General features: G+C 48.5%; 1 protein-coding gene across 1 annotated transcript; it reads right to left on the bottom strand.

Moving 5' to 3' along the window:
- Positions 1 to 889: 889 nt before the first annotated feature.
- On the bottom strand, positions 890 to 19,250 carry GNB5 (G protein subunit beta 5). Its single transcript, XM_056866076.1, is given in 14 exon segments — positions 890 to 1,143; positions 1,481 to 1,577; positions 2,930 to 2,978; positions 3,979 to 4,070; positions 5,154 to 5,297; positions 10,255 to 10,387; positions 11,509 to 11,585; positions 12,874 to 12,915; positions 14,384 to 14,520; positions 17,159 to 17,204; positions 17,206 to 17,250; positions 17,252 to 17,272; positions 19,126 to 19,232; positions 19,235 to 19,250. Coding segments are annotated over 14 exon segments (1,260 nt in total).
- Between the last annotated feature and the right edge of the window lie 783 nt (positions 19,251 to 20,033).

Raw genomic sequence — 20,033 nt, 5'->3', positions numbered from 1 at the left:
GGTAGATTTTGTTTTTGTATCCCACAATGTCAGTTTTAACACATATTTGGGGACGGTGCAGAGGATTAAGCCCAGATCTGCAGAAAGAAAAATAAAACCATGATTAGGAACTACAACACTGTTTGGTTTTCCCAAAGTAAAATTGACGTTACTGGTGAAACCTGAATTAGTTCTCTTAACTTAATCGTACAAAGATGATGTTGCTGGTTGAATGGGGCCAGTATATGGGCTGGTATGTGCAGTGATCAGAGCATGAGTGAATGCACCCTTCCCACTACACACATGAATTTCCATGATATGGCCATGACAGATGTTACATAAATATCCTGAATTAACAAAGGAATTTCATTAAACTAGTTACTGAAAGAAACCTGGGTGATATGATAACCATCTTCAAGTACTTGAAGGGCTGTCATATAGAGGAGGGTTTAGCCTGAAAAGGAGAAGACTGAGAGGGGATATGATAACCATCTTCAAGTACTTCAAGGGCTGTCACATAGAGGAGGGTGCGGAGTTGTTTTCTGTTGCCCCAGAAGGTCGGACCAGAACCAATGGGTTGAAATTAAATCAAAAGAGTTTCCATCTAGACATCAGGAAGAACTTTCTAACAGTTAGAGTGGTTCCTCAGTGGAACAGGCTTCCTCGGGAGGTGGTAAGCTCTCCTTCCCTGGAGGTCCTTAAGAAGAGGTTAGATGGCCATCTGTCAGCAATGCTGATCCAATGACCTTAAGCAGATGATGAGAGGGAGGGCACCTTGGCCATCTTCTGGGAATGGAGTATGGGTCACTGTGGGTGTATGGGGGGAGGTAGTTGTGAATTTCCTGCATTGTGCAGGGGGGTTGGACTAGATGACCCTGGTGGTCCCTTCCAACTTTATGATTCTATGATTCTAAGACAGCATAAACACCTCAATCTCTGCATGCATTAGAGGAAACGTCAGCCAAAAAGAGAAGGAAAAGTAAAGTGTATCCCGTACTCTTAATGTGTGATCCCACGATCCCGAGCAAAATGCAGTCCCGTCGCATGAAACCCTCAGTGTGCTGACGCGATTCTCGTGCCCAAACAGAATGGAGACGCGAGACCCTTTCAGAACATCCCAGACGTTTATGGTGTAGTCATTGTAGCCCGCAAACAGTAAGCGCCCTGCAAAAGAACATTCATTCACAAATCTGCCTCTTAATTTTACAAGGCTGCAAGTAACACCCAGTTTCCGAACTGTTCCTAAGCCGACGAGGCCGAGCAGTTAAAACAAAAACCTATCCAAAAGCAAGCAGATGAAATGACCATGCGCTTGCTTGGTTCGCGCCTGACAGCAGTCTGACCGCAGATCAGCAGCCAAGTACAGGCGCAATCGTTTCAATGAATTAATTCACTAATTCGGTCAATACCATTAAAACAACAAAGCTAAATTGAAGAGGGATTTCACAGCTGTTTTTCTTTCTCTTCCCCACCCCCAAATGCAGCCGCATTTCAGCCTCACCACTGAGAGAGAAGTCCACGCTGGAGGCCCCAAAGATGATGCTCTCTTTGGAATAAATAGCTACTTCTCTGTCTGCACGGAGGTCATATAAGCGGCACTGGAAGGAAACAGTAAAAAAAGCAACATGTCAGCTTAAGTATAAGGCTCACACACACAGATGATTTGCTTTTAACATTATGTTAATTGAGTACAAGCCAGTTTGGGTCCCTTTGAGGAGAAAAACAAGGTACAATAAATAGAGTGTGTGTGTGTGTGTGTGTGTGTGTGTGTGTGTGTGTGTGTGTGAAGTGCCGCCAAGTCGCTTCCGACTCATGGCGACCCTATGACTCAACGTCCTCCAAAATGTCCTATCTTTGACAGCCTTGCTCAGATCTTGCAAATTGAGGGCTGTGGCTTCCTTTATTGAGTCCATCCATCTCTTGTTGGGTCTTCCTCTTTTCCTGCTGCCCTCAACATTTCCTAGCATGACTGTCTTTTCCAGTGACTCTTGTCTTCTCATAATGACCAAAATACAATCGCTTCAGTTTAGTCCTTTTAGCTTCTAGGGTCAGTTCAGGCTTGATTTGATCTATAACCCACTGATTTGTTTTTTTGGCAGTCCAGGGTATCCATAACACTCTCCTCCAAGACCTCATTTCAAAGGAATACTTTCTTCCTATCAGCTTTCTTCAATGTCCAGCTTTCACACCCATACATAGGAATAGGGAATACAAGACCACCTGGGTAGACCACCAAAGAAGTCCAGGGTTGCTATGCAGAGGCAGGCAATGGCAAACCACCTCTGAATGTCTCGTGCCTTGAAAACTCTATGGGGTTGTCATAATGAACTTTTACATGCCTCCAGGGAATCACATGAGGAACTTTTACATAATACTAGAACGTGGGGTCATCTGCTGAAGCTGGAGGGTGAGAGATTCAAAACAGATACAAGGAAGTATTTTTTCACACAATGCATAGTTAAATTGTGGAACTCCCTGCCCCAGGATGTGGTTATTGGCTGCCAGCTTGGAGGGCTTTAAGAGGGGAGTGGACATATTCATGGAGGAAAGGGGTATTCATGGCTATTAGTTAGAATGGATACTAGTCATGCAGCATGCCTATTCTCTCTAGTATCAGAGGAGCATGGCTATTGTCTTGGGTGCTGTGGAACACAGGCAGGACGGTGCTGCTGCAGTCGTCTTGTTTGTGGGCTTCCTAGAGGCACCTGGTTGGCCACTGTGTGAACATACTGTTGGACTTGATGGGCCTGGGTCTGATCCAGCAGGGCCTTTCTTATGTTCTTATGCCTCTAGGAAATCGCATGAGGAATTTTACATGCCTCCAGGAAATCGCATGAAGAACTTTTGCATGCATCCAGGAAAACATGAGGAATTTCACATGCGTTTTAGCCAACTGTAGCCCCAGCTTGGGTAATAATCAGACTATTCAAAAAGAAATACTGCAACCTACCGTAGCGTCATCTGAACCAGAGGCAAAGGCATCTCCACTTGGATAGTACCTACACATGGGGGAGGGAAAGTCCTGTTACTTCTACAAAGTAAATTCTAAAACCAGCTGTCAGGTCTTATAACGCTCAAAACACACGAGACACCGGGAGGAGACTGGATTTTCCCAGTGTCTTTTTAAGCTTAATTACAACTGTGCAGGGCCAAATCCAATCTATTGATTACCCATAAAGGTCAAAGTAGACGGACAGTAGATGGATTTCTAGCAGACGTTTAAAACTACATTACAGGCCAATCCATACAAGGATCCCTCGGGGGCTTAACCCTTTCATCCATGCCTTGTTTCACTTAATCAAAACCCTTGTGCTGTTCTACCCCTTCGAAGAAGAAAAAAAGAGACATACGTGTCATTCTCCCCCCTTTAAAAGGCTAATAAGGGGGCAGAGGGCCAGTCTTGAATGGTGAAAGTGTGTGGGGTTAAGCCCCTCCTCCCTCTCACCATTTTCCACTCTGAATGGGGCTGCGTGCTGCTGAAATTTACCTTGCTTTCTCCTTATTGGTAATCAACACCTGTTCTTGGACTGCCACTTGGGCACACTGGTGTGTGACCAACAAATAATGAAGTCCTCCCAGGATTTCTGGCACCTGGAATGGAGACTTCCCCTCACTTTCCCACCTGCATCCATCCATGGAATCAGCTACCTAGGGAGGCGGGGAGCTCCCCCTCGCTGGCAGTCTTGAAGCAGAGGCTGGACAAACACTTGTCAGGAATGCTCTAGGCTGATCCTGCATTAAGCAGGGGGTTGGACTAGATGGCCTCTATGGAACCCTTCCAACTCTATGATTGTACAATTCTATGATCCTGCCACAACTACAGGGCTAGTAAGGGCTCAGTGGTGCAGACAAAGCCCTGCTATTCCACTAGCTCGTTACGGATACAGACTAGGAGGAGGTCTCCTGCGCCCTTCCTCGCGCACCATCCAGAAACGGTGTTTTTTTTCCTGCCCGTCTGTATTTCTGACGGTGTAATTGTCATGGCAACAGCCAGCTGACCTGACACTGTTGACGTCTGAGTCGTGGGTCTCAAACGACTGAATGCACTGGCCCGTCCGCATGTCCCAGACCATCGATTTTTTGTCGCAACCCTGAAAACAGAGAACATTCAACTTACGGCGAGACCTAAACTTTACTGTAAGATTCTGATGCAAGCTGGCTGGGGTGGGAGGGACAGAGGTCCCCTCCCAACCGAGTCTACGTTACTTTGCGTCTTCTCAAAGTTTTGCCGACCAAAAGGCCCTGCAGGCAGTCAATGCTTGGCTTGTCTCCCCACCCAAAAGCTTGAAGCTGCTTATAGGCTGGCCTTTCTGATCTTCTGCAACCATTTTAATTGCTGGGTGTTGGTTTGTACAGGTCATCCCACCTATTTTCCCGCCACCAAGGTCTGTACTCAAGTGCAATTGCAAAGGGTGAATTCAGATGAACGACAGAGGTGATTATCTCAGATGGTGAAAAATACCACAGTGTCAATTGAGGGAAGGTTGCTCTGGACTTTTATTTGGGGGTGGTGAGTCAGAAAAATGGTGTGAATCCCTCTCTTCATCTCCTGGAATTTTTGCGATGGGAGATAACGCCACAAACACAGAGCTGCGATTTTGCCACTTGCGGTTTTGACGCTTCTTAGCGAAAGAATATGAGAACATTCACAAAATAGTTACCGTGCTTAAAACAAATAAGGGAGGGGAAATCTCACTGCAGTGTCGTTGCTTCCTCTGCTGTTTATCAGAGCTTTGCACTACAGACTAAGCATTCTTTCCTCAACCCGGAGCAGCTTTGGGCAAGCTCAAGATCCCAGGTTCAATCCCCGGCATCTCCAGTTAAAGGGACTAGGTGGGTAGGTGATGTGAAAGACCCCTGCCTGAGACCCTGGAGAGCCACTGCCAGTCTTAGTAGACAATGCTGATTGGGAGGGGATATGGTTCAGTGGTAAAGAATCTGCTTGGTATGCAGAAAGTCCCAGGTTCAATCTCCGGCATCTCCAGTTAAAGGGACTAGGCAAGTGGTGATGTGAAAGACCCCTGCCTGAGACCCTGGAGAGCTGCTGCCGGTCTGAATAGACAGTACTGACTTGGATGGACCAAGGGTCTGATGCAGTATAAGGCAGCTTCATGTGTTCACAAACCACGTAGGCCCCTGGGTAGTTTCTCCTCTGTCGGCACCAACCTACTTACCCCGGAGACGAAAGTGTTTCCTGTTTCTGACGGAGCGAGATGCAAACACAAGACGTCAGCCCCGTGCCCGTGGAAGCTTTGCAACAGCTGCCCACTTTCCACATCCCAGAGCGCGCAAGTGCCATCTCCGCTAGCAGTCAAGATCTGGAGGGGAGAGTAAGAAAGGAAGGTTATTGAAAGGATGCACGGCTTTGTTCTGGAGGGGACCGCGGCTCAGTGGAAGAGCATCTACTTTGTCTTTCTTTAATTTGGACACCAAGGAAATTAGCCTTCCTCTCGTATACGCCTTACTGGAGTCCCAGACTATTCTTGCCGCAATTCCAGATGTAGTATTCAGCTCAAAAAATTGTTTGACTTCTGCTTGGCACTGTTTTAGGATGTCCTGATGGAGAAGCAAATTGTCATTCATCCGCCATCTTCTTCATTCCCTTTTTTCACCTTGCAGTATTATTTGAAGTGGACTGTGATCGGTAAAGATTGTGGGTAAAATAGAAAACTGGTCACATTATGAGAAGGCAAGAGTCACTGGAAAAGACGGTCATGCTGGGAAAAGTTGAGGGCAGCAAGAAAAGATGAAGACCCAACAAGAGATGGGTTGAGTCTATCAAGGAAGCCACGGCCCTCGGTTTGCAAGCCACGGCCCTCGGTTTGCAAGACCTGAGCAAGGCTGTCAAAGATAGGACATTTTGGAGGACGTTGATTCATAGGGTTGCCATGAGTCGGAAGCGACTTGACGGCACTTAACACACACACAAAATAGAAATGTCTTCTAAATAGTTGGCCTGGAATAGGAGTTATGCCTATTTGGGGGGAAAAAGTAAAGTCTTTCTCTTTTGGATGCTTGAGAAGAGCATCTGCTTTGCATGCAGAAGGTCCCAGGTTCAATCCCCCCAGCAGCTCCAGTTAAAAGGATTAGGTAGTAGGTGATGGGAAAGACCTCCGCCTGAGATCCTGGAGAACTGCTTCCAGTCTGAGCAGACAATACTGATACTGACAGACCAATGGGTCTGATTTCGTATATGACAGCTTCACAGGTTCAACTTTAGGCAATATTAACAAGGGGCAAGCTCAGAAAAATAAATGACGCATCATGTATTATTTCTGCAATTTAAAATTGCGGGTTTTCACTCATTGTATAAGAAGAAATATTTACATTGTCAAAAGATGATGTGGAAATTGTTTTGTTGGGAGACAAGAGTAAACCCATACAGCATCCATGGGAGTCAGTCAAAGGATGGTTGATTTTTAGTGCAAAACCCTCCCATAAGAAACATAAGAAAAGCCCTGCTGGATCAGACTGAGGCCCATCAAGTCCAGCAGTCTGTACACACATTGGCCAACCAGGTGCCTCTAGGAAGCCCCCAAAAAAGCGACTGCAGCAGCACCATCGTGCCAGTATTCCACAGCACCTAATATAATAGGCATACTCCTCTGATACTAGAGAGAATAGGTATGCAGCATGATTAGTATCCATTTTAACGAATAGCCATGAATACCCCTTTCCTCCATGAATATGTCCACTCCCTTCTTAAAACCCTCCAAGTTGGCAGCCATCACCACATCCTGGGGCAGGGAGTTCCACCATTTAACTATGCGTTGTGTGAAAAAATACTTCCTTTTATCTGTTTTGAATCTCTCACCCTCCAGCTTCAGCAGATGACCCAGTGTTCTAGTCTTACAGGAGAGGGAGAAAAGCTTCTCCCTGTCCACTATCTCCAAACCATGCATCATTTTATAAACCTCTATCATGTCTCCCCTCAGCCGCCTTCTTTCCAAGCTAAACAGCCCTAAACCAGAAAAAACAACCACCCTGATAGGACTGCAAGTTTTATGAACATCTCCCTTGCTTTTCGTCCCCCCTCCCTTAATCTATACACAGTAAGAAACTAAGAAAACATTTGCAGGATGGATCACTAATTGCCCCCTAGTAGTTGCATTTTAAACAGTCTTGTCGGCAACAGAACTTGCAAGATTTCTTGGCCGTTAGAATGGCTCAGACAACCAACAGCCCTCGACAACAGGATTGTGCGGGGCTTGAATGAAAGTCTGCCCTCTTTCTCTCTCCTCATCGTATCCCCTGACCCATGAGGCTGTCCTCTGTGTTCGTCCTGCAACCGCAGGAATTATCTTTCCAAGGGTCAGGAGGGGATGCTGAAGAATCTGTGCTCCAATCACAGGTTCTAGGATCCAAGCCAAGGCTTCAGCCAGAGGAAGAGCTGTGGCTCAGTGGCAGAGCATCTGCTTGGCATGCAGAAGGTCCCAGATTCAAGCCCTGGCATCTCCAGTTAAAAGGATCACATTGTAGGTGATGTGAAAGACCTCTGCCTGAGACCCTGGAGAGCCGCTGCCCATCTGAGTAGACAATGCTGACCTTAATGGAAACAAAGGGTCTAATTCAGTATAAGGCAGCTTGTATGTTCATGTGACTAGCTGCCTCAAGAATAAGGCTGGCCCCTACCCTGAATTCCAGATTTTTTTGTTTTTAGAGTAAGCGACTAAGAAAGTATGCGGGAAAACTTGTAGTCATTATTCTACCCAATTGCTATGCAGGAACATATCCGCTGTCCAGTTTTCCAGCCAATGAACATTTGGTGCTTATAGTTAAATTGATTTAAATTGTTTAATAAAATAACTTTAAACAAATTGGAATATCTTTTTGTTATTTCCCCACCCCTCCAGTAATTTATGTCTTTTCCCAGGAATACCCTTAGAGCCCCGTGGCGCAGAGTGGTAAGCTGCAGTACAGCAGTCAAAAGCTCTGCTCACAACCTGACTTCGATCCCAAAGGGAGTTGGTTTTAGGTAGCCGGCTCAAGGTTGACTCAGCCTTCCATCCTTCCGAGGTCGGTAAAATGAGTATCCAGCTGGCTGGGGATAAAGCGTAGACTACTGGGGAAGGCAAAGGCAAACAACCCCATAAACACCATCTGCCTAGTAAACGTCGGGATGTGACGTCACCCCGTGGGTCAGGAATGACCCCGGTGCTTGCACAGGGAACCTTTACCCTTACCTACCCTTAATCTATTACAAAATTTCACACGGGTATAAGCAGGATCCTCTTTCTACATTTCCCTTGTATTCAGGCACCGTTTGCTGAATCGCTGCCAGGCTCTTGCCTTCTTTAGACCACAATTTAGTTCACTCAAGTGCTGCAGGTAGATCTCGGACTCCCGTTTCCATAGCAATAGACGTGAATCATCATCTCAGGATTATTACTGGAAACCACAAAATGGGAAACAACAGATTATGCCGTAGCTTCTCAGGTCCCGAAATAGAATCATCCTCAGCTGACATTCTGTTAGGAAGAACTTAAATATGTGGCGAAGAGACAGACACAAAACTTGTTCTCGGTTTTCCAGCCAAAAAACCCTAAAAATATGTCAAAACTTACACACATCAGTTTTGCTGTGTGATAAATTCCACAATTAGATACGGATGTTTGTTATAAAATGGAGCAAAATGCATGAAATTAATGCCTTCTTTCGTGAGCAGGACGTTGGCAAGCTGGGAATTGGAGCTTAGCTTGCAGTCTCTGCAAATGTACACACGGCCTGGTAAAGTCTCATGACACATGAAGCTGCCTTATACTGAATCAGACACTCGGTCCATCAAAGTCAGTATTGTCTACTCAGACCGGCAGCGGCTCTCCAGGGTCTCAGGCTAAGGTCTTTCACACCACCTACTTGCCTAGTCCCTTCAACTGGAGATGCCAGGGATTGAACCTGGGACCTTCTGCATGCCAAGCAGATGCTTTACCACTGAGCTATATTTCCTCCCAATTAGCACTGTCTACTAAAACTGGCAGTGGCTCTCCAGGGTCTCAGGCAGGGGTCTTTCCCATCCCCTACTTGTCTAGTCCCTTTAACTGGAGATGCCGGGGATTGAACCTGGGACCTTCTGCATGCCAAGCAGATGCTCTACCACTGAACCACGGCCCCTCCCCACTTTATATTCTCCCCCCACTGGACAACAGCACTGCCAAGGATTTTTATGATTTTACTGAAGGCCAACAATGTGCCTAAATGGACCATTGACAAGAGGGAGTTCAGCCTACATTTGGATAAACAGTAATCAAGAAAACAATGGATTGTTCACAACAGCAGAATGGTGTAGATGCAAAAAAGAGAGAGAGAGAGACCCGTCATGGTGTAATAGTTAAGAGTGGCGGACTGCAATCTGGAGAACTGGGTTCAAATCCCCACTGCTCCACATGAAGCCTGCTGGGTGACCTTGGGCCAGTCACAGTTCTCTCAGAACTCTCTCAGCCCATGTGGAGGCAGGCAATGGCAAACCACCTCTGAACGTCTCTTGCCTTGAAAACCCTGTGGGGTTGCCGTAAGTCAGCTGTGACTTAACAGCACACACACAAAAAAAAACAGAACTATTGCAGATCAAACTCGCTTTACATAAGAAAAGGCCTGCTGGATCAGACCAAGGCCCATCAAGTCCAGCAGTCTGTTCACACAGTGGCCAACCAGGGGCCTCTAGGAAGTTCCCAAACAAGATGACTGCAGTAGCATTTATCCTGCCTGTGTTCCACAGCACCTAATATAACAGGCATGCTCCCCTGATCCTGTAGAACCCCTGCAGAATCATTGATCCTGAACCTACCAGACGGGCCACAAAACATCGAGTTCATCCCTTTGTGATTGCACATTACGTTAGGACATCAATTTAAACACATCAAGCTGCCTTATACTGAGCCAGACCCTTGGTTCACCAAGGTGAGTACTGTCCACTCAGACTGGCAACCGCTCTGTACGGTCTCAGGCAGAGGTCTTTCCCATCACCTACTGCCTGGTCCTTTCAACTGGAGATGCTGGGGATTGAACCTGGGACCTTCTGCATGCCAAGCAGAGGCTCTACCACTGAGCCGCGACCCCAATAACCAGGGAGGCGGTGGCACTGAGGGGCGCAGAAGGTCCCCTAGGCTCAACCCCTGGCCTATCCAGGTGAAGGACCTCGAACAGCAGGTACTGGGAAAGACCACTCTTTGTCTGAGACCTGGGTTGGGCACTGGCAGCCACAGCAAACACCTTTGATAAAGATGGATTTGGCAGAAGGCATCTTCACATGTTTGGGAACTCACGGCGCGTACTTGCCTGCATGTCCGAGTTAGTGAAGCTGCAAGCCGACAGGTAGTTTGTGTGCATGGCGACCGATTTCTTCTTCGCGGCCATATTTTCGTTCTTTTCAAACGTCAGCGGATAGACGGAGCACTTATTGTCCAGCCCACTAGAGACAGAAACAGTAAGGGAAGAAGAGGATTATGCATTAGCTCTAGCATTGTGGCCGACTTCAAAACCGTCAGTTTTTCCTTTATAAAATTTTGTGCAGAGACAGGGGAGGCAGGAATGGAGGGGAAGGCAATCATAGAAGAAGACGAAGAGTTGGTTTTTTATATGCTGACTTTCTCCACCACTTAAGGGAGAATTAAACTAGCTTACAATCACCTTCCCCTCCCCACAACAGACACCCTGTGAGGTAGGCGGGGCTGAGAGAGTGTGACTTGACCAAGGTCACCCAGCTGGCTTCATGCGTAAGAGTGAGGAAACTAAATCCAGTTCACCAGACTAGCTTCCGCCACGCATGTGGAAGAGTGGGGAATCAAACCCGGTTCTCCAGATCGGAGTCCACCAAGATTCCTGCATTATGGAGCTCATTTTCCGGGAATATCCATCATGCCTATCCCGTCAAGATCTTTAGGACATCAATGAATTATCTGGTCTTCCCAGTCCTCTGAGACCTGAAACTGCTCGTCTTTCTTCCTATATGATGCTTTCGAAATCCTCCTATTTTTTGCAATTGCTAGACTGGATTCTTTTCAGAATGTTTCATGATTATTAGCCCAGTATATTTGTTCTAAGCTGCTTGAAAGGGGAAGCAGCCTTTAAACATTTTTTATCAGACACACAAATAAAACAAAAGTGGCATTGTGGAAATGTGATTACTGCCCTGCCATCATGGTCATGAAGGTCTTTCTCATGAACACATGAAGCTGCCTGATACTGAATCAGCTCCTTGGTCCATCAAAGTCAGTATTGGCTACTCAGACCGGCAGCGGCTCTCCAGGATCTCAGGCACGGGTCTTCACATCACCTACTGCCTGTCCCTTTAACTGGAGATGCTGGGGACTGAACCTGGGACCTTCTGCGTGCCAAGCAGATGCTCTACCACTGAGCCACAGCCCCACTCCATGGTTCTCCAGGGTCTCAGGCGGAGGTCTTTCACATCTCCTACTTGCCTGGTCTCTTTAACTGGAGATGCCAGTGATTGAACCTGGGACCTTCTGCGTGCCAAGCAGATGCTCTACCACTGAGCCAGGGCCCTTCCCACTAATTCCCACTTTCACTTACCCACAAGCGATGGCGCATCCCGACGGGGCGTAGGCACAGGCCATCACCCAAGTACAAGGCATTGTCACAGCATGTTCCTGAAAGGCAAGACATTCCTTGCAACTCATGCGCCAACGTTAAGTCCACGCGGCATTACTAAAAGGTACTACGGCAGTCCAACCTACCGTTAGGAGAGAGATACGTGCGATTTTGTTTATATAAAGAGGGGGAGAGAGACAATTTCTGGCTGAGGGGTGAGAGGAGAGTTTTCAACTGTCAGATGGGGCCTAGATAGGGTTGCCAACCTCCAGGTAGGGCCTGGAGATCTCCCGGAATTACAACTGATCTCCCTACAACTGAAATCATTTCCCCTAGAGAAGGCTGCTTTGGAGGGCGGGCTCTATGGCAATGTATCTTGCCGAGTTCCTTCCCCTCCCCAAATCCCACCTTCCCCAAGCCCCACCCCCCAAATTTCCAGGTGTTTCCAAACCCGGAGTTGGCAACCTCAGCCTAGAGGGCCTGGGGCTCTCCCAAAAAATTTTATTTTTTAAAACAATTTTTATTATTTTCCACATTATTATAATCAAACATTTCAACAATTTATACAGTTTATCAATAAAAAAGAAAAAAACAGTGTGTTATTGTTGAACATACATCCTTGTTACTAAATAAAGAGTAAAAACTTTCTCTTCATCTCCCTCCATCTTTTTATAAATCTGTTTGCTCTTTTGCATTAAAAATTCTAATCCTAATATTGTTTTGTATATTTAAATAGTTTCTTTGTTCAATATCAGTTCCACTAAAATTACAATGTATTCAAACCAGAGATGCTTATTTCATTATTTTAAACCCAATATAATATATCAATTAAGAATTTTGTTTATTAAACTTTATACGTAGTAATAAAGAAGTTATTTAAAACTAAAAAATAGAATTAATGCATCATTTTTTTTACAACAATATCTTTAGAAAGTGGATTAGATCAATGAGTAGGGTTCTCCCAGAATTACAACTGATCTCCAGACTACAGAAATCCGGTTCCCCTGGAAGGAAACGGAGGCTTTGGAGGGGTGGGTGCTATGGTATCACATCCCTGCTGAGCTCCCTCTCCAAGTTCTGCCCCCACGCTCCAGGAATTTCCCAACCTGAAGTTAAGAACATAAGAAAAGCCCTGCTGGATCAGACCAAGGCCCATCAAGTCCAGCAGTCCATGCACACAGTGGCCAACCAGGGGCCTCCAGGAAGCCCCCAAACAAGACGAGCCTCTGTGGGATACAACATCTGAACAAACAAAAACGAGAAGTATTTTCTTGTCCTTTTGCACAGCTTGTCAACCCAGCCTTTGTTAAACCTCACGAGAAACTAGCAGAAGAAGAAGTCACTCACCTTATTGGTAGTGAAGGCGTCCCACACAATCACTTTCCCATCCTGCAACAGACAAGCAGAAACAATGAATCTCTGGTTTTTTAAAAGCACACCGGAGCCAGCTCCTTCTACCCACATTTTATTTCCCTTGCATGGTGTAGTGGCTAAGAGTAGTGGTTTGGAGCGGTGGACTCGGACCTGGAGAACCAGGTTTGATTCCCCCCTCTTCCACATGAGCGGCGGACGCTAATCTGGTGAACTGGGTTTGTTTCCCCACTCCTACACACGAAGCCAGCTGGGTGACCTTGGGCAAGTCACAGCTCCCTCAGCTCCACTTACCTCTCAGGGTGTCTGTTGTGGGGAGGGGAAGGTGTTTGTGAGCCGGTTTGAGTCTCCCTTAAGTGGTAGAGAAAGTCGGCATATAAAAAACCAACTCTTTTTCTTCTTCTTTAATAGAAAGGGACATGCAGAAATGATGTTACTTAGTTAAGCTAGTGACACTGTATTTTTTTCAAGCTCTGACCCTGTCAAAGGCTAAATGAGGCCTCTATTAGACTAGTCCTTTGTAAGGCCTCCCCAGGAGGTAGCCTAGGAATGGTGTCGGCCTGGAGATCCTTCCAATGCAGCAGGTGAGGACAAGAGTATTGGGTCTCCCACCAGTTCCTCCAACGATCTCTTTTCTCACCAGCTGCTTCAGCTAGCTGTGTGTTTTGGGGCACTTTCATCCCTCATGACTAATGCACTTTCAATCCACTTTCAATGCACTTTGCAACTGGATTAACATAAGAACAAAAGAAAAGCCCTGCTGGATCAGACCAAGGCCCATCAAGTCCAGAAGTCCGTTCACACAGTGGCCAACCAGGGGCCTCCAGGAAGCCCCCAAACATGACAACTGCAGCAGCACCATCCTGCCTGTGTTCCATAGCACCTAATATATTCAGCATGCCCCTCTGATCCTGGAGAGAATAGGGATGCATCATGACTAGTATCCATTTTAACCAGTAGCCATGAACATGTCCACTTCCCCTCTTAAAGCCTTCCAAGTTGGCAGCCATCACCACATCCTGGGGCAGAGAGTTCCACAATTTAACTACGCATTGTGTGAAGAAATACTTCCTTTTATCAGTTTTGAATCTCTCGCCCTCCAGCTTCAGCAGATGGCCCCCGCGTTCTAGTCTTACGAGAGAGGGAGAAAAGCTTCCCCCTGTCCACTTTCTCCAAACCATGCATCATTTTATAGACCTCTAGCATGTCTCCCCTTACTGTCTGAAATGGCAAAATCCACTTGCAAACAATTGTCAAAGTGCATTATTTAGGATGTGTGGAAGGACCCAAATACTGAGTCCAAACAGGGGAGCATCTTTCACACAAAAAATAGTTGGAGTCACAACTTCTAAATTTAAGCAACCATCTCATAAAACCTTTGTAGGCGAACAGAGATATCCTTGCTGACCAATATTCCTCAGCATACGTACAAACCCTCCCAACGGCTACTGCCGAGTAAACACTATCAAACGGTATCTCTCCGTACCTGGGAAGAGCTGACGATTCTCCGTTTGTCTCTGCACCAATCCATGCAGAGGACTTTATTGCCGTGGCCCTTCAGCGTCCTCCGAGTCTTCATCATGAACTGCCCCAGAGCCTCCACGCGCTCTGCCACCTGATGAACTGCAAGGAATCCGTCAGAGAGAGTCACCAAGGGATGGTGCAAGGCCGCCATTTTTGCAGGGATGTGCAAGATTGGGTGTGTGACTGGGAGCCATGTTGGTGCCCGGACTTCAAACGTACCGTGTTTTTCTCCGGCCTTTTTTTTGGGCTGTGCCCCACCTAAGCACCTCTAAAATCCTGATGCCCCCACCCCCCGTGACATATAATTCTTGTTATTCAAAAAGTGAACTCCTATTCAAGTATAGGAAGTCTTAAAAGGCCATTAGCCTGGTCTAAACAAGCTTTCAAATTGCCCCCTGTGGGGCCTGTGCCCCACGTTGGGAACCACTGCTCCAAAGAGTTTGGGGCGTTGTACATAGCTCCGTTTTTGTCTCAAAACAAAACAGAGTCTACCCTCCAAAGCATCCACTTTCTCCAGGGGAGCTGCTCTCTGCGGTCTGGAGATGCACTGGGGATTCCCCAGGTCTCACCTGGAGGCTGGCATCCCTTGAAGGATAGGGGAGGGGCTGTGGCTCAGTGATAGAGCATCTGTCTGGAATGCAGAAGGTCCCAGATTCAATCCCCGGCATCTCCAGTTAAAGAGAGTGGGCAGGTAGGTGATGTGAAAGACCCCTGCCTGAGACCCTGGAGAGCCACTGCCAGTCTTAGCAGACATTGTCAATTGGGAGGGGCTATGGCTCAGTGGTAAAGAATCTGCTTGGCATGCAGAAGGTCCCAGGTTCAATCCCCGGCATTTCTATCTAAAGGGACCAGGCAAGTAGGTTATGTGAAAGACCTCTGCCTGAGAACCCTGGAGAGCCGCTGCTGGTCTGAGTAGCCAATACTGACTTTGATGGACCAAGGGTCTCATTCAGTAGAAGGCAGCTTCATGGGGATAGGTCATGGCTCTGTGGCAGAGCATCTGCTTGGCATGTGGAAGGTCCCAGGTTCAATCCCTGGCATCTCCAGTTAAAGGGACTGGGCAAGTAGGTGAGGTGAAAGACCTCTGCCTGAGACCCTGGAGAGCTGCTGCCGGTCTGAGTAGCCAATACTGACTTTGATGGACCAAGGGTCTGATTCAGTAGATGGTAGCTTCATGTCTTCTCCACCCTGTGGCCGGGCAGCCCTGCTGCGGGGACCACACTGGGGTGAAGCCCTAGGGGCGAAAACGCCTGGGTGGTTTTGCCTTGGAGGTCTATATGGGGAGGTTTTTGCCTTGGAGGTCTGTAGGGCGAAAACGCCTGGGAGGTTTTGCCTTGGATTTGCCGCTCCCTAGATGCACATTTCCCCCACTTGAATTCCCAAAACTGTGCGGAGGGGGGGTTATTTTTGAGAACCTGGCTGGGGGAAACGTGCATTCATTTATTTTTTAAGTTTTTATTGTGTTTTAAGGAATACAGAAGGAAAAGAAGGGGAAAGGGGAAAGATTTGCATCCGCTTGCAGTAAACGATACTGTCTCAATCATCAATATACACACATAGTACCAAGATTATACTTATTACTGCTGATTCAGAATATTAGTTTCTATTCTATTTTTGCTCGATAAAAGCAATCGAATATATTTTTATGCATATTAGACAGCCAATCTAAATAATATAGTATGGCCCAGGCTAGCCTGATCTCGTCAGCTCTCAGAAGCTAAGCAGGGCCAGCCCTGGTTAGTATTTGGATGGGAGACCACCAAGGAATACCAGGGTTGCTGTGCAGAGGAAGGCACTGGCAAACCACTTCTGTTAGTCTCCTGCCTTGAAAACCCCATAAGATAAAAGCAATCGAATATATATTTTTATGCATATTAGACAGCCAATCTAAATAAGATAGTATGGCCCAGGCTAGCCTGATCTCACCAGATCTCAGAAGCTAAGCAGGGTCGCCCTGGTTAGCATTTGGATGGGAGACCACCAAGGACTACCAGGATTGCTGTGCAGAGGAAGGCGAGGCAAAACCACCTCTGTTGGCCTCCTGCCTTGAAAACCCCATAAGGGGTCGCCATAAGTCGGCTGCGGCTTGAAGGCACTTTACACACACACAAAGATCAACCGTGGGTAGCCGTGTTAGTCTGTCTGCAGTAGGAGAAAAGAGCAAGAGTCCAGTCGAACCTTAAAGACTAACAAAAATGTTTTTCTGGCAGGGGATGAGCTTTCGTGAGCCACAGCTCCCTTCTTCAGATACAGCTCGAATGTGAACCCATCTGTCTTTAATTCCCCAGTGGGTCGCCGTGTTAGTCTGTCTGCAGGAGTAGAAAAGGGCCAGAGTCCAGTAGCACCTTCAAGACTAACAACAACGTTTCCTGGCAGGGGGTGAGCTTTCGTGAGCCACAGCTCCCTTCTTCCGATCCAGGCTGTATCTGCTCATCCCCTACCAGGACATATTTTTTGTTAGCCCTTAAGGTGCGACTGGACTCTCGCCCTTTCCTGCTACGAAAGACCAACCGTGCATTGCGTGATTTGCAAAGCCTCCCGTGCATTTTGGCCCCCCAAGTTGCGGGGTGGGGGCAGGGGGTCGTCTCCATCCCTCCCCCCACCCCCAGCCCCCGGGGCTGGAAGAGGCGAGCAGGCACCCATCTGGAGCAGCAGCAGCAGCAGCAGCAGCAGCCTGCCTGTTGTGCCCGCCCGCCCGATCTCCCCCTGCCCAGGGGGGGGAAGGAGCCCCACTCACGCTCCACGTCGTGCAGCTTGGCCCTCTCCTCCTCCAGCTTGCCCTTTCAGGCTCTCGGCCTCGTTCTTCAGCGAGGCCAGGCTCTCGTTCTCTCTGCAGCCCCTCGGTTGCCATCTTTGCAAGAGCGGAGGAGAAGGGAGAGAGAGAGTCAGGCGCGCAGCGGAGGAGGAGGAGGACGAGGAGGAGGAGGAGAGCCGCGCCCGCCCCGCTTGCCCGCCTCCCAGCTGCGGCGGCAGCGCCCGCCCCTCGCCGCGCAGGGGACGAGGCTGCCTCCGGCCCGAGCGGAGCCCCGCTCCATCCAGGGCACGGTCGCCCACCCGGACCGGCAGCGGCTCTCCAGGGTCTCAGGCGGAGGTCTTCCCCATCACCTACCTGGTCCCTTCAACTGGAGATGCCGGGGATTGAACCTGGGACCTTCTGCATGCCAAGCAGAGGCTCTACCACTGAGCCAGGGCCCTCCAGGGTCTCAGGCGGAGGTGTTTCACCTCACCTGCTTGCCTGGTCCTTTTAACTGGAGACGCCTGGGATTGAACCTGGGCCCTTCTGCGTGCCAAGCAGATGCTCTGCCACTGAACCATAGCCCCTCCCAATCTGCATTGTCTACTCGGACCGGCAGCGGCTCTCCAGGGTCTTTCCCGTCACCTGCTTGCCTGGTCCCTTTACCTGGAGACGCCAGGGTTTGAACCTGGGGCCTTCTGCATGCCAAGCAGATTCTTTACCACTGAGTCGTAGCCCCTCCCAATCAGCATTGTCTGCTCAGACTGGCAGCGACTCTCCAGGGTCTCAGGCGGAGGTCTTTCGCATCACCTACCTGCCTGGTCCCTTTAACTGGAGATGCTGGGGATTGAACCTGGGACCTTCTGCATGCCAAGCAGAGGCTCTACCACTGAGCCACAGCCCCTCCCCATGGCTCTCCAGGATCTCAGGTGGAGGTCTTTCACATCACCTGCTTGCCTGGTCCCTTTACCTGGAGATGCCAGGGATTGAACCTGGGACCTTCTGCATGCCAAGCAGGGGCTCTACTACTGAGACACAGTCCTTCCCCTTGTGGCCCAGCAGGGGGCAGGCAGGAGTGGGAGGGGAGGGGGATGGTGGCTCAGTAGTAGAGCCTCTGCTTGGCATGCAGAAGGTCCCAGGTTCAATCCCCGGCATCTCCAGTTAAAGGGACTAGGCAAGTAGGGAATGGGAAATACCTCTGCCTGAGACCCTGGAGAGCCGCTGCCAGCCTGAGTAGACAATATTGGCTTTGTTGACCAAGGGTCTGATTCAGCATAAGGCAGCTTCATGTGTTCATGTGAAATATATGCCTGATTTAGGTGTAGCAACTTCAATAATAAAAATTATATATTCTCTCTAGGTGATGTGAAAGTCCCCTGCCTGAGACCCTGGAGAGCCGCTGCCGGTCAGTGTAGGCAACACTGACTTTGATGGACCAAGAGTCTGATTCAGTGGAAGGCAGCTTCATGGGGACAGGCCATGGCTCAGTGGTAGAGCATCAGCTTGGCATGCAGAAGGTCCCGGGTTCAATCCCTGGCATCTCCAGTTAAAGGAACCAGGCAGGTAGGTGATGTGAAAGACCCCTGTCTGAGACCCTGGAGAGCCGCTGCTGGTCTGAGTGGACAATACCGATTTTGATGGACCAAGGGTCTGATTCAGTGGAAGGCAGCTTCATGTGTTCATGTGTACCCCGGGGCAGCCTGGCCTGGAAGCTCAAGATGCAGCAACCCAGCAGATCTCCTGAGCAAACCCCCCCCCCCCCGTATGCTGCCCTGAGCAACGACCAGTGTCATTGGTGAACGTTTCAGGTAGATCAGCCCCGGTTGGAGACTACCAAGGAACTCCGGGGTTGCTACATATGGCAAACCACCTCTGAACATGTCTTTCCTCCAAAGCCCTATGGGTTCACCATAAGTCGGTTGCAACTTGATGGCAAACTCCTCCCCCCCAAAAAAACTTATGTCCCTCACCATTTCGATACAGAGAGAGCAGTAGTTGAATTTCTCCGATTTGCGGTAAACCTCCCGGAGAGGACACTCATTGTAGCAGTAGTCACACGGACCAAATACGTTCGCCAAAAGGTCTGGTCGCACATCTTGGCGGTGAGGCTAGAGCTGAAAGAGACCATAGAGGAAAGCAGGAGAAGAGGCAGAGAGAGAGAAGCGAATTATGTTCTGGGATCTATAGACCAAACACTGAACATGAGTCAGCAGTGTGATGCGGTAGCTAAAAAGGCAAATGCAATCTTGGGCTCCATCAACAGAAGTATAGTGTCCAGATCACAGGAAGTGATGGTATCGCTTTACTCCGCTCTGGTTAGACCTCACCTAGGGTATTGTGTTCGGTTTGGGGCACCACAAATTTAAGAAAGATGTAGACAAGCTGGAATGGGTCCAGAGGAGGGCAACAAAGATGGTGAGGGGTCTGGAGACCAAGTCCTATGAGGAAAGGTTGAAGGAGCTGGGTAGGTTTAGCCTGAAAAGGAGAAGACTGAGAGGGGATATGATAACCATCTTCAAGTACTTCAAGGGCTGTCACATAGAGGAGTTGTTTTCTGTTGCCCCAGAAGGTCGGGCCAGAACCAATGGGTTGAAATTAAATCCAAAAAGTTTCCATCTAGACATTAGGAAGAACTTTCTAACGTTAGAGCAGTTCCTCAGTGGACCAGGTTTCCTCGGGAGGTGGTAAGCTCTCTCCTTCCCTGGAGGTTTTTAAGCAGAGGCTAGATGGCCATCTGTCAGCAATGCTGATTCTGTGACCGTAGGCAGATGATGAGAGGGAGGGCACCTTGGCCGTCTTCTGGGCATGGCATAGGGGTCACTGGGTGTGTGTGGGGGGAGGTAGTTGTGAATTTCCTGCGTTGTGCAGGGGGCTGGAC

Source organism: Euleptes europaea, chromosome 20 (genome assembly GCF_029931775.1).
Source record: "Euleptes europaea isolate rEulEur1 chromosome 20, rEulEur1.hap1, whole genome shotgun sequence".
NCBI classification, from domain to species: Eukaryota; Metazoa; Chordata; class Lepidosauria; order Squamata; family Sphaerodactylidae; genus Euleptes; species Euleptes europaea.
Note: the sequence above shows the minus strand (reverse complement) of the source record. Positions and strands in the feature narration are given on the sequence as shown.